This window comes from Portunus trituberculatus, chromosome 5 (assembly GCF_017591435.1).
Source record: "Portunus trituberculatus isolate SZX2019 chromosome 5, ASM1759143v1, whole genome shotgun sequence".
Classification (NCBI taxonomy): Eukaryota; Metazoa; Arthropoda; class Malacostraca; order Decapoda; family Portunidae; genus Portunus; species Portunus trituberculatus.
Genome location: NC_059259.1, coordinates 7,194,796 through 7,209,795, shown reverse-complemented (window position 1 = coordinate 7,209,795; position 15,000 = coordinate 7,194,796). Strand labels below are relative to the sequence as shown.

Sequence of the window (15,000 nt, the reverse complement as noted above, 5' to 3'; positions counted from 1 at the left end):
TCTTTGTCTTCCCTTACCTTTCCTCCTGCTTTTTTTCCTCCTCCTCCTCCTCCTCCTCCCTCCTCCTCCTCCTCCTCCTCCTCCTCCTCCTCCTCCTCCTCCTCCTCCTCACCCTCCTCTTTCTCATCTCTGTCTCCTCTTCCCCTTTCTTAACATTAATTTCAAAACTCCATTAAGTTTCCACTCTCCTTTACTTTCTTCCCTCCCCTTATGCAGTAAACACACACACACACACACACACACACACACACACACACACACACACACACACACACACACACACACACACACACACACACACACACTGTCCTTTCTTCCGTCATTTTTTCCTCTTTTCTCCCTCCTCCCTTCCTTATTTCCTTTTTTCCCTTCTTCCTTCTTTTCTCCTTTCTTTCCTTCTTTTTTCCATCTATCCAATCCTTCCTTCCTTCCTTCCTTCCTTCCTTCCTTCCTTCTTTCCATCTACTCGTTAATGCTTCCTTCCTTTATTTCTATCTCTCTTCCTTTCTTTCATGCAACCTTTCTTCCTTCTTTCCTTTCTTTCTATCTTCAATTATTCGTCCACTCATTTTATTCATTTATTGACTTACGTTTTTAGTGGAGAGAATATTTACTCATTCACTCATTCATCGTATTCCTGGTTCTGTATTTCCAACTTCCTATAACTTGACTTCATTTAAGAGGGAGGTTTCAAGACAGTTATTCCTTTCTTTTGGCTAACTCTTTCGGACCTGCGAGGGGACTGGCAACTTAGTCGGTCTTTTTTCATATTTTTCTTGCTCTTGGCCAGCTTTCTTGTTCTTTTTTCTTATTTTTCTTGCGCTTGGTCAACTTTCTTGGGCATTTTTAATCTTTTTCTTGCTCTTGGCCAGCTTTACCCTCTTACATAAAACACACACACACACAGACACACAGACACACACACACACATAACAACACACACTCAAACTTCACTTCCCCTCCTTCAGCATCGCACGGGCACGGTCACACGTCATCTGAAAGCGAACACATGAGAGAATCAAGCTTGACCAACACTACACTAGACGGCGGCCCAGTGCTGAGAGTGAGGTCCGGGGGGAACCTTATCTGCTACTCCTGCAAGCTGGATTTCCGGAAGAAGGACTACGAGAAAGATCATCCTTGTCTCGGCCGCCACGGGAATTCAAGAGTCAGTGAAGATTATGCAGTTCCCTGTGGGCCCAATGATACTTTCTGCAGGGTGGGTTATCAGTCAGTTGTCTGTGTGTGTGTGTGTGTGTGTGTGTGTAGTTGTGTGAAGCCTTTGTGACTATCTCGGTTCGTCCCTTACTCTCAAAACCTAACTTACTTTTATTTTTTTATCTAACTTCCTTACCTAACTTAATATCCGATCTCCAGCACTCAAACTTAATATGTTTTCTTATGTTGTTGTTGATCATATTGTGACACGCATCTTCAAAAGGCTTTAGTCGAAGCTATACACGTTTTTAACCTCTTCAGTACTGGAACGCACTTTTATCATGAGTTTTGGATTGTTTACACTATTTTATTTCCATCAGGAAGGGTCTATGGAGGTCAGAAAGATTAATGGCCAGAGTCTTCACTATTTCAATCCCCACATAAGTTTCTGAAGCTGGATAAAATCACCAAATAGTAAGCAGAATAGATAAGGAAACGCGTCATGGTACTGAAGAGGTCAAGGGTGTGTTGATGGTTCTGGTGACATTAACAATATTTACACATTATTGACTGGAGGAACATTCTTCAGGATCCCGTCAATGATCTCTGTAGCCTTGGATAACACTCGTAGTGAGAAACCAAATGAAGGCTTTCAGAGTACGAGACTGCAGGTACGTGTTTTAAAATATTCAAATTATCCTTTATTACCCTCCATTTTCTATGATAATCGGATACTCAAGTACCATATCTACACCTATTTGTTATGCTCAGCTCCAATTAATGCCTCACTTACATCCAGCACAATTTTCTTTCAGGTAGAGAAAGTAATGTGAACGGCCTTAAAAATATTCAAGTTACCCTTCGTTACTCTCCATTTTCTGTGTTAAGTGGACAATCTAGCACTCCACCTCTTATGTGTAGCTCCAATTATACAAATATCTAACCCAATTTTCTTCTAGGTGGAGAGAATGGAGGTAAACAGCGCTGTGAAATATTCAAATAATTACTCTCCATTTTCTGTGTTTAGCGGGAGACTCAAGTAGCCCTATTCATATTTTCGACTCCCATTTTCTTACACTTAGCACTATTTATTTTGAGATGGAGTGAACGGAGGTGAAATATTCAAGTTATCCTTCATTACCTTCCATTTTCTATGTTAAGAGGAGACTCCATTTTCTATGTTAAGAGGAGGACTCAAGTACTAGATATACACCCATTTCGTATTTAGCTCTCCTTTTCTCACACCTAAATCTTTCCTTTCAGGTGGAGAGAATGAAGGCGAACAGCTCTTTTAAATATTCAGGTCACCCTTCGTTACCCTCCATTTTCTGTTTAGCGGGGACTCAAGTACTATAGATATACACCCAACAAGATACACACCTAACTCCTTCCTTTCAGGTGGAGAGAACGGAGGTGAACGGGGTACTGACAATGCTGAGACGCGAATGCACGGAAACTTGCCACATGAGCTGCAGGTTGCGTGGATTCGGGATAAACACAGAAGTATGTGAATTTTGCTGCACAGATGACAGATGCAACCACATGTACCCCACTGACACTGCTCTGAGGGAACTGGCAACCAAATGTGACTACTGTGGGTTAGTTGTGAGAGCCCCGCCGTCCAGTACAGTGAAAGTAACAGCGTCTAGAACAGTGATAGAGTCCTTTTCAATGTATCTTGCCTTCACGTCAATTGATAGAGGTTTTCATTCCTTGTGTGTGGTGTTTGGGGGTCTTCTTTGGTCGTGGTTGTGTTTGGGTGTTTGATTATTGGTGTGTGTGTGTGTGTGTGTGTGTGTGTGTGTGTGTGTGTGTGTGTGTGTGTGTGTGTGTGTGTGTTTCTTTTCTCTTCGTCTTCGTCTTCTTTGTGACTGTTTTGTAATTTTTTATTTAGTTTAGTGCTAGATTTGTTTTGCTTTCTCTCTCTCTCTCTCTCTCTCTCTCTCTCTCTCTCTCTCTCTCTCTCTCTCTCTCTCTCTCTCTCTCTCTCTCTCTCTTAGAATACGTATTTTGCATTTTTTTTTCCAATTCAGTTATATCCTCCTCCTCCTCCTCCTCCTCCTCCTCCTCCTCCTCCTCCTCCTCTTCCTTCTCCTCCTCCTCCTCCTCTTTCCCTTTCTAAAGTGTGTGTGTGTGTGTGTGTGTGTGTGTGTGTGTGTGTGTGTGTGTGTACGAATCGCTGTGCACAGTTTCTATGTGACTATTTGGTCGTGAAATGTCAAATGTAATCCAAACAAAACTATATATTAGTATAAAAATCTCCCTCGTGAATATATTTTAAACTCCAAAGCCTACAAATACAATAAAAGTCTGAATTGTGAGTATGTTGGGTTATTTCATTCAAATATTTACTGCGTTGCTTGTTAGTTTTAATTGCTGTGTTTACTCTGGTGGTGTTTCATTATTGTTTTGTCGTTGTTATTATTTGGTGATAGTTTGCTTTGTTGGGTTCAGTTTAAAGGATGGAGCTGGATATTTCACCCTCTCTCTCTCTCTCTCTCTCTCTCTCTCTCTCTCTCTCTCTCTCTCTCTCTCTCTCTCTCATATCCATTTAATTGTATATTCTCTTTTATCTGCCTTTCTTTTTTCATTATACATTACATAAGTGCATTTTCCTTTTTTTCTCTCTCTCTCTCTCTCTCTCTCTCTCTCTCTCTCTCTCTCTCTCTCTCTCTCTCTCTCTCTCTCTCTCTGTATAGAAATAATTCCAGCAAAACATAGACTAAACAAACCATGCAAAATTAATTAAAAAAAAAAAAAAAGCAGGTAACAAGATTAATGAAGAGCAAGGAACTGCCACGTGTTAAATGGCGCGGGTGGTGGCGGTACTTGGCGCAGCACGGCGGAGGTAAACAAAGCCACGTGTTCCTCTTGTGTTCCTTCTGTTAGTGTGCGTGTGAAGCAGACGATACCTCCTGTTTGCCTCCCAAGGGCGTCACGGCTGCAGGAGGACCAGGAGGAGGCGTTGAAGGGATTGAGGTGAGTGTGGTTCGAGAGATGAAGTGCTGAAGGTGATTTTGAAGGTTATATATAAGGAGATTCAGGTGTGATGAGGTGAAGGGAAGTAATGGCGGTGGTGTGGGGTGCGTGTCTTATGCAGTGGTCGTATTGTGAAAGGGGAAATCGTAAGGGAAGTTAGTTGATGTGTTTAGGAGGTAATTACTGTGTCCATTAGAGTTGTGTGATCAAAATAATAAAGTAAATAGCTGACTGAATTATGGTATGCCAGTCGCGGAATCAAATTTATATAACTTTCTTATTCTGGTATTTTCTAAGGGCACGTGTAATATGTAGGAGTTGTGCGGTATCTCACAACACCTTCGCTAAAAAGAAGGTAAAAGAAACAGTACTTATTATTTCATCGCTCCTCAGATCACCGTCGCGCAAACTATAGCGATTTCAACTCTAACGATAAGCGACTTGTTGATTCACGTGGCAAGTCTATTCATCTCGTTCACCTTTGCAATAGTGATAGTGAGGGAAGAAAAGAGGTCAAGAATAACACAGAGTATTTAATAACATAACCTTTTATTCTACGTAGGTACACACACACACACACACACACACACACACACACACACACACACACACAGCCATAGCACCATATATATTACAAGTATTGCCAGCTCCACACCAGTCAGGGAGCACCATTAATAACTAAGAAACACTCTCTAATAACTATGATAACTACCTTAAGTCAATCACTATCTATTTTTCTTCTTAAATTCTGTAACTTATTTTATCCACCTTATTCACTCACTAACTGTACTGAATCAATGTTATAACAATGCCATCACCATTAGTCACTTAAAAATCATATTGATCTTATTTGTGATTTACCTATGGTGATTTTAGCATAAATATGTAATTTTTGCTTTTATTACGTCTCTTTATGGACATTTCAAAGTAGTTCCTTCTCTAATAATAGAATATATACTGGAGATTGAGAATTCTTTATCTGGAAATCATTAGAATCTGAGTGTTGTTTAATTCCTTCAGTACCAGGACACTTTTTCATATTCATTCTGCTTACTATTAGGCAATTTTATACAGCGCCAGAAGCTTAAATGGGGATTAAAATAGTGAAGACTCTGGCCATTAATCTTCTGAGCTCCATAGACTCTTTATAATGTCAATAAAATCGTTGAATCACATGAAAAATTCATAAGAATATGTTTCTGTATTGAAGGGGTTGAAGTCCATAGACCTAAATTTGGAGACAATTTAATCCCTTCAGTATCAAGGCACATTTTCATATTCATTCTGCTTACTATTTGGTGATTTTTACAGCTTCAGAAACTTATGTGAGGGATTAAGATAGTGAAGACTGTGGCCATTAATCTTGTGACCTCCATAGACCCTTCCTGATGTCAATAAAATCATCTAATCACTCCCAAAAACTCATGGTGAAAATGTGTTCCAGTGCTGAAGAGGTTAAAAGACCTGTCAATCTTTAATATCTGGAAGTTATTTAAAATTTTAGCAAGTTTTTAAATTCTGATGTTTTGAAGCTTTGATATTACGACATGTAGTTTTGAAAGCCGTGATGTATTTGTTGATTATTCTCTTCTGTTCATTTATTTATTATTATTATTATCATTATTATTATTTCTTGTGCCTTTGCTTAGTCTCCTTCACATAAAAATATAAAAGAAGGAAGCCAAAACATAGAAAATTATATACATTGCCATTTCACCTTATCAGAATATTCAAGAGTATATTTTTTCAAGCTTATACATTTATATCCAATCACCAAACATATCAGTATCCTCTCATATCATGTTAGTGGATGGATAAGAGTGTATTCCAGATTCCAGTCATTCCAGATAAGGATTTTCAGTTTGTTATCAATGCCCATTAAAATGTTATGTATATTTGGTACTTATGTGCTATTTATAATCTTCTCTGATGAGTTTCAAGGTTTATATCAGCTTGTCTCAATATTTTGTTATTATTTTAGTTATTATTATTGTTGTTATTATTATTATTATTATTATTATTATTATTATTATTATTATTACTATTATTGTTATTAATATAGTTTTTGTTATTTTGCAACTATTTCTATTACTGTAATGTGCTATATGCTACTACTACTACTACTACTACTACTACTACTACTACTACTACTACTACTACTACTACTACTATCACTGCTACTACTACTTTTTTTTTTTTTTTATTAATTTATTTTTTTTTTTTTTACTTTTTAATATTGTGCATTTACCTGTTTTGATCTTATTTCTATATATATATTTTTCATTTATTTATCTTTCTAGTGTGTGTGTGTGTGTGTGTGTGTGTGTGTGTGTGTGTGTGTGTGTGTGTGTGTGTAATTGTAAGTGTATTTAGTTACAAAATTACAGAAGACATGGACTTAATTATCATCTAGGTGAAATACAAATCATTATTAACTTAAGTATAATTTAGTGATATAAATAATAATAATAATAATAATAATAATAATAATAATAATAATAATAATAATAATAATAATAATAATAATAATAATAATAATAACTTTCATCCTAAATAGACTAAAGATCTAACATATTTACAAGTCACTTATTTATCTACTTATTTATTTACATCCATTTGTTTATTGTGGAGGAAGAAGAAGAAGAGGAGAAGGGGGAGGAGAAAGAGGAAGAGGAATAGAATAAGAAGAAACAGGATAAATACTTAGAGAGAACAAGAGGTGGAAGAGAAAAACTAAAAGAAACAGGAGAACTAGAAAGAGTAAGAAAAGAACAAACTGAAGGAGGAAGAGGAGAAGGAGAAATAGCATGAAATAAGAAGAAAGAGTAAAAATAAAGAGAGCAAGAGGAGAAATAGAGATAGAATAGATAAATGGCCAATAAATTTATCCAACCATCTCCTTTGTCTTTAGTCTCAGGAGGGGAACCGGGCACAAGCTGAAAAGGAAAGAGAAAAAGAGATTAGAGGTTGATTTAAATGATGGTGTTCGGAAACTCTTCTCTCACATTGACTGTTTTCCAAGGCCACAGAGATGACTAGCAGGGTTCTCAAGGGTTTCTCCTGTTAATAATGTTGAAATGTTGTTAATCTGTCACTAGAACCAGAAAATTAGCCTTACAGAGAGAGAGAGAGAGAGAGTCACCTTAAGATAGCTTTTTAATTATGAGGTGTATGTGAAAGTAAATTTTTAGTTCACCTCCCCTCTTAATTACTACCTCTATAATTATTTCCTCCTTTCCCTCTCCTTCCTTCCTTCCTTCCTTCCTTCCTTCCTTCCTATAATATATTCCTTCATTAATTTTTTCTTTGTTTTTTTCATTCAAATATTTATTTTTTTTTTTTTATTCCTTCCTTCCTGTCCTTCTTCACTCCTTCCATTCATACTCAACTATCTCTTATTCTCCTTTCTCTCCTTTTATCCTCCCTTTCTTTCTTCCTTTATTTTCTCTCCTCTTCCTTTATTTTCTCTCTCCCTCTCTTGTTTACTTAGTTAATTCTTGTTATTTGTTTCCTTCATCCTGCATCTCTTTCCTTCCTTCCTTCCTTCCCCTCCTCCTCTTTTTCTCCTCCCCGCTCTCTGCATAGTAATAACAAAAGGAGAATATATATTAATTGCTGCTCGACTTAATTTTCTCCTTTTAACACACACACACACACACACACACACACACACACACACACACACACAGCAGTAGAGGAGAAAAGGAAGAGGTTGAAGATAGTCAGGTAGAAGGAAAGGGATTAAATTTGGTTAGTAAATAAGATAGGTAGGATTAGTAGGTAAAGGTTAGGTTAGGTTAGGTTAAATAAGGTCAATTTAAAACACTTACTGTATAGTCAGGTAGAGAAAAAGAGATTAAATTTGGTTAGTAAATAAAGTAAGTAAGTTTAGTAGATAAAGATTAAATTAAGATAGCTTAGGTTAGGTTAGGTTAGGTTAGGTCAGGTCAGTTTAAAACACTTACTGCATACTGTACACTGTTCTTCGTCCGAGTTGTCACCACAGCCATCCTTTCCAGAGCACAGGATGGCAGTGGAGCGACACCTGCCATTGCGACACCTGGTGGAGAGTAGATAGAGGAGGACAGTGTTTGGGTATTCATTAGGTTCAGTTTGGTAATGGCCGGATTAAAATAGTGTGTTTATTTAGTTAACCTCTTCAGTAGCATGACACATTTTCATATTCATTCTGTTCACCGTTTAGTGATTTTATACAGCTTCAGAAATTTATGTGGGGGATTAAAATAGTGAAGGCTGTGACCAGTAATCTTCTGACCTCCATAGACCCTTCCTAATGTCAATAAAAATGGTATAAAATAGTCTAATAATCTTCATTCTGTTTACCATTTAATGATTTCATACAGCTTCAAAAACTTATGTGGGGTTAAAATAGTGAAGGCTCTGGCTAGTAATCCTCTGACCTCCATAGACCCTTCGTAATGTCAATAAAATCATTAAATTGTACATAAAAATCCTGGTAAAAATGTATCTCAGTATTGAAAGGATTAAGTTAGTGGTGATAACTGGATTAGATTTAGTTATTAAGTTATATTTATCTAGTTATTTAGTTTTGTGGTGTTAGGTGGATCAGGTTAGCATTTTGATAAGGGTTATGCAATTTGTTTAGTTTAGTTCAGTAGTGATGGCTGTATAGATTAGGGTGTTTAGTTATGTTACCTATTTAGTTACTTAGCTTAGTGGTGTTAGCTGCAATAGATTAAGGTGTTTGATTAAAGTTATTATTTATTTTAGTTAAGTCTAGTTACAGTCTCGTCTATGTGTACTATAATACCCAGATCTTCCTTATTTCTAAGATTGGGAGCTGAATCCTGTCTTCATATGATTAGATCCTTTAAGTGGTACTATTAACCCCTTCAGTACTGGGATTCATTTTCACCTTGGGATTTGGATGTGATTAGATGATTTTATTTACTTAAGGAAGGGTCTATGGAGGAGAGAAGATTAATGGCAAGAGTCTTCACTATTTTAATCCCCACATAAGTTTCTGAAGCTGTATAAAATCACCAAATAGTAAGCAGAATGAATATGAAAATGCGTCATGGTACTGAAGGGGTTAAGTGTGTGTGTGTGTGTGTGTGTGTGTGTGTGTGTGAAATTCAGTTATATTCATGTCTGGATATTTTAACAGAGTGGTTGAATTGCAGCTAATCATGTAGAAGGAGAGCTGTTTGTAATGCGCAGTGGGTCATGAGTAGAGTTTTGTCATGTGTGTGGTTCATTAAACAACAAAAGAGCTGCCTGGGAAGCCTTACCTGGAAAAGTGGAAGGAAATAAATGGATAAATAAAAGTCTAGGAAATGGAATAAATAAATAGATAGTGATTGTGAATGTGGAGAAATGAAATGATAGATAAAGTGAGTCTATAAACAAATAATAGGTTAGATTAAGTTGAGAGTGTGGACTTAGATGAATGAATAGATAAATAAAGCGAGTAAATCAAGAAAGATATATATTAACCCTTTTAATACCTTGACACATTTTCATATTCATTTTGCTTATTTGGTGACTTTATACAGCTTCAGAAACTCACGTAGGGGATTGAAATAGAGAAGACTATGGCTATTAATCTTCTGACGTCTATAGACCCTTCCTAATGCAAATAAAATAGCGTAATCGTACAGAAATCTCCACCACCACCACTACCACTACCACTACCACTACCACTACTACCCACCTGAAGGGACAGTATTGGGCTGTAATGGAGCCCTGCACACAAGCCGCCTCATCCTCATCACTGCTGTCACTGCAGGAGGGCATAGCGTTGCAGAACACAAACCCAGGCAGACACCGGCCGCCCCGACACCGGAATGTTGACGCAGGGCACTCTGAAGGGGTATTGAGTGGTGTTTAGGTGGGATCAGGTGATTTTAAGGAAGATTAAAGTATTATGAAAGGGATTAGGGTATTTTGAAAGGGATTAAGGCACTATGTAGGAGGATTTAATTGCATGAAAGGACTCACTCACTCACTCACTCAATCAATCACTCACACACACACACACACACACACACACACACACACACACACACACACACACACACACACACACACACACACACACACACACACACACACACACACACCTCCACTGCACTTAGCCTCGTCAGAACCATCAGGACAGTCAATATTCCCGTCACACAGCTTAGCGCGGGAGACACAGGTGCCGTCCTTGCAGGTGTGGGCCAGACGAGGGCACCTGTGGGGAATGCAGGTGGCCTCATCGGATCCATCGTCACAGTGCCTCTCTCCGTCACACAGAAAGTACCAGCTGATGCAACGGCCAGAGGAAATGCACTGTGGGATGGAGTAAGCTGGAGTTAAACCCTTTCAGTACTGAGATGCATTTTTGCCTTGAGTTTTTGGTATGATTAAACAGTTTTATTCACATTAGAAAGGGTCTATGGAGTTCAGAAGATTAATGGCCACAGTCTTCGCTATTTTAATCCACACATAAGTATCTTTTTAACCCTTTGAGTACTGCGACGCATTTTTATCTTGAGTTTTTGTTATGATTAGACAATTTTATTCACATTAGGAAGGGTCTATGGAGATCAGAAGATTAATGACCACAGTCTTTGCTATTTTAATCCACACTTAGTATGTTTAACCCTTTGAGTACTGAGATGCATTTTTACCTTGAGTTTTTTGATAAGTTAGACATTTTATAGAGGAGAAAAAAAATATCAATGAAAGAGAAAGAAAAATACAAAACAAGATACAAGTTGAATTAAAGAAGAATTTAGAAAGAAACCAAAGAAAGTGAGGGGTGTAAATGTTGGCAACCTTGTACTCTACCTGGAAAGTCTTAGGATGGCAGCCAGTGTTGAGGGCAGAGCAGGACCGAGTGTCGTGTTGGCAGTGGCACACACCAGCCCGGCACTGAGTGAAGGGGTCAGACGCTTGGCACTGGCTTGAGGTCTCACAGTGCTGGCCCAAAGATGCAGGAGTGACACCAACACCTGTAGAAGTAGTAGTAGTAGTAGTAGTAGTAGTAGTGATAGTAGTAGTAGTAGTAGTAGTAGTAGTAGTAGTAGTAAGATATAGGAAAGGGAGAGAGTAAGAGGGAAAGTGAGAGAGAGAGGAATGGTAAATAAGTGAGAGAGAGAGAGAGAGAGAGAGAGAGAGAGAGAGAGAGAGAGAGAGAGAGAGAAAAATTTAACAAAGCATCCTCACATAAAAAAAAATAGATAGATAGATAAATAAATGAACAGAAATTAATAAATGTACACACACACGATCTAACCCACCCAAATCCACTTCTAATCTATCCAAGCCTAAGCAAACCCACCCAAACCCCACCCAAGCCCACTCAAACCCATCCAAACCCACTCCAACTCACCCAAACTCATTCCAAATCCATCCAAACCCTCTTGAAATCTATCAAACTCACTCCAAACCCATTCAAACCCACCCAAACCCAGTCAAACCCACCCAAACCCAGTAAACCCATCCAAACCCACTCAAATCCATCCAAACCCACCTATACCCAGTCCAACCCCCCAAACTCACTCCAAACCTAGCAAAACCCATTAAACCCATCCAAACCCTCTCGAAATCTATCAAACCCACTCCAAATTCATCCAAACCCACACAAACCCACTCAAACCCACACAAACCCACTCTAACCCATCCAAACTCATCCAAACTCACTCAAACCCATCCAAACCCACTCAAACCCACTCCAATCCCGAAAACCCCACTCAGTTCTACCAAACCCCAATACCTTTTGAGATCGGAATGCATCTAGTGCCGTTCTCAGCCTGCAGGTGGCCGGGGAGGCACGCACACATAGCTAGTGGCACTCCCCTGGGACGTGGCGCCACCCCGGGAATGGCCGAGATACGTGTTTGAGCGTTCTCTGGTGTGCCCGAGGAAGCCTGCGCCTGTATCATACATATAGACCCAGGCACGTCCCTCGAGCACTGGGCTGTTGTTCCGCAGGGTGTACCTAAGGCTGTGTAGGTTGAGAGTACGTCAGGTTAGGGTGGAAGGGACATATGGAGCACGATTAAGTTATTGTGGAGGTTGGCCCATATTCTGAAACGTTTCCGCGCCTCACAGCTCCTTCACTATTTTCAAAGGGTTCTAGTTTAAGTGATTCGGGTTTTTAAGTGCGTTTCTGTAGTTCTAGTGACATGTTAACAAGTTTTCTGCATTTTCAAAGGATTCTAGTTGAAGTGACACGAGTTTTTAAGGGTGTTTTTGTAGTTCATATGACATGTTAAGTTTTCTGTATTTTCAAATGGTTCTAAGTGAAGTGACACGGGATTTTAAGGATGTTTCTGTAGTTCTAGGGACATGTTAACAAGTTTTCTGCATTTTCAAAGGGGTCTAGTTGAAGTGACACGGGATTTTAAGGATGTTTCTGTAGTTCTAGTGACATGTTAACAAGTTTTCTACATTATCAACAAATACTCTTTAGAACTCGGCTGATCGTCTCTGTAGTCTTTGAAAATGGTCGCGGTGAGAGAGGCAAGCGTTTCTGAATATGACTCTCTATCTTACACAAAAAAAGTAAAGATATAATCTGCAGGGTGTGTTTAGGGCTCGTATTCTCAAAAACTTCAGCGATTCACCTCCACTATTTCAAAAGACTTTATTTAAATTTACATCAGTTTATTGAGGTGTTTTTGCGGTTTTAGAGGCAGAGTGACAAGATTTCTATATTGATAACCGTAGAAACACTCTTGTAAACCCTGCCAATCATCTCTGTAGCCCTTGAAAATAGTCGTAGTGAGAGAGCAAAGCGTTTCTGAAGACTACTTAGGGTGAAGTTAGAGTAACGTTGCCATATACTGCATTAAAAAGTAAAGATATGACATTTTGCAGAGTGTGTCTAGGCTATACAGGGTGAGATTAATAAGTTTTAAGTAAAATTTCCATATCTGACACAAAAAAGTAAGCATATCACATTGTGCAGGGTATGTTTAGGCTGTATAGGTTAAAATTATAATGTCTTGCACAAAAAAATATATATGAAACTTTACAGGATTTGTCTAGAGCTGTTTAGGGTGAAATACTGCTAGGTTAGATTGAAGATTGAAGGTGAACAAATGACCAAGAGACAGCTCCTCACCATAGCGCAGGTGTCCACAGGTGTCTCCGTTCCTGGGCAGGTGGCCGGCACACGCACACCTGCCCATCACCCGCGGCACTGTGAAGTTGCAGAAGGTACCAGGCGTCCCCTCGCGGCACTGCTCATGTTTGCGGCATATGACACCTACCTTGGCGGCTGTGAGAGAGAGAGAGTGAGAGAGCATTGAAGGCAAAGAGGAAGTTGCGAGGAAAAATAAAAGAAAAACAGATTAAGAAAAAAGAGAAATGGAAAAGATAAAAAAAAAGTAAAATAGAACATGAAATGGTTTTTGTGGAGGCCTATGATAGACCTACACGTCAGAGAAATTTCTAGCCAATAACAGTAGCCTTAGAAAAAGATAGATTTCACGTTTGTTACCAATATAGGTAGACAAACTGCTTCATCATTTAGGGAGCCGAGTGTCCTTATTATAATTAAATGCTAACCCCTTCAACACTGGGACACATTTTATACCTTGAGATTTGTGTATACGATTATAAGACATTAGGAAGGGTCTTTGGAGGTCAGAAGATTAATGGCTACAGTCTTCACTATTTTAATCTCCCACGTAGGTTTCTGTATAAAATCACCAAATAGTAAGTAGAATGAGTATATGTAAACGCGCCATGATACTGAAGGGATTAAGAGGCTGAAAGGTTGCTAATCCCTCTAATCCCTTCCTCTCATGCCCCTTCATTGCAGCTGAGAGGGAGACAAGGGTACAAAGGCATTTTAATTCTCTATATTTACATAACAGTGCAGCGTGTGTCAGTATAAGGTAGTGAGTGTATAAGGGGGTCTGTTCTCTCTCTCTCTCTCTCTCTCTCTCTCTCTCTCTCTCTCTCTCTCTCTCTCTCTCTCTCTCTCTTGTTTTGCTTTGTATTTTTCCTTATTTCAGTCATGTATTTATCTTTTTTTTTTCTTTTATATATTCATTTCTTTGTTCGCAATCTTATCCTCTCTCTCTCTCTCTCTCTCTCTCTCTCTCTCTCTCATCACATTTTTCAGAGTGCAAAATGAACTAAAATATAAAAATAGATAAAAATTAAGGGAACATTATATAATTAATCACTAATACATTTGATAACGAAGATAAAAAAACCCGAAGAATTATCATTTTTCGTTCTATCTTGTGCGAAAATAACTAAAAGAATTTAAATAAAGGAATCGAGTCCACGTGCAGTGAATTAATAAACAAAACTAGTAAAAAAAAAATGCATATAATAAACATAAACACGTCTGGAATTCTCTCATTTTTCTACCGTGTGTGAAAATGACTTGGAAATGAGTCTGAATGGGTCTTAATCCTCTTTAAAGGAATCGAGTCGCTTTCCCACAGAGGGTCTTCCTGTTAAGAGGTTTGGGCAAGGCTGAGTCACGCAGAGAGGGCTAAAGTAAACACAACAGGTCATTACACCTTTCCTCTTCCTCCTCCTCCTCCTCCTCCTCCTCCTCCTCCTCCTCCTCCTCCTCCTCCTCCTCTCTCCTCCATCTGTTATTGCGTCTCTTTTCTTCTCTCCAGCTGTTATTGTCATCTTAAAATCCCGTTTTCATTCTTGTTATTCCATTTTTTGTGTTTATGTTCCGTTTTCTTTCGCTTATTTTATTTTTTGTTTTCGTTTTTATTCGTTCATTCTTTTTCGTTTATTTTATTTATTTTGTTATCTATTTATTTATTGTTGTTAGCGATCAAAAGTGAACGATTAGAGAAAATGGGTTAGATAAATTAATCTCTCTCTCTCTCTCTCTCTCTCTCTCTCTCTCTC

At 38.5% G+C, this 15,000-nt stretch overlaps 2 protein-coding genes across 5 annotated transcripts in view; one reads left to right on the top strand and one right to left on the bottom strand.

The window, feature by feature from the left end:
- The window catches only part of LOC123514415, a 7,602-nt gene extending 4,616 nt beyond the window's left edge, over positions 1-2,986 (top strand). The window contains exons 2-3 of one of the 2 annotated variants that reach the window (XM_045272348.1): positions 969-1,219; positions 2,557-2,986. In XM_045272348.1, coding sequence (XP_045128283.1) covers positions 1,010-1,219; positions 2,557-2,925 — 579 coding nt within the window. In that variant the 5' untranslated portion in view covers positions 969-1,009 and the 3' untranslated portion in view covers positions 2,926-2,986. The remainder of the gene's footprint in view (positions 1-968; positions 1,220-2,556) is intronic. The other variant, XM_045272342.1, reaches the window with a different exon arrangement.
- Positions 2,987-6,420: 3,434 nt separating this feature from the next.
- LOC123514522 (low-density lipoprotein receptor-related protein 2-like) overlaps positions 6,421-15,000 on the bottom strand; it is an 18,957-nt gene continuing 10,377 nt past the window's right edge. For all 3 annotated transcript variants that reach the window (XM_045272418.1, XM_045272428.1, XM_045272438.1), the window contains exons 5-11: positions 13,235-13,390; positions 11,882-12,112; positions 10,954-11,117; positions 10,242-10,452; positions 9,833-9,983; positions 8,103-8,197; positions 6,421-7,073 (exon numbers count right to left, since the gene is read on the bottom strand). In XM_045272418.1, coding sequence (XP_045128353.1) covers positions 7,051-7,073; positions 8,103-8,197; positions 9,833-9,983; positions 10,242-10,452; positions 10,954-11,117; positions 11,882-12,112; positions 13,235-13,390 — 1,031 coding nt within the window. In that variant the 3' untranslated portion in view covers positions 6,421-7,050. The remainder of the gene's footprint in view (positions 7,074-8,102; positions 8,198-9,832; positions 9,984-10,241; positions 10,453-10,953; positions 11,118-11,881; positions 12,113-13,234; positions 13,391-15,000) is intronic.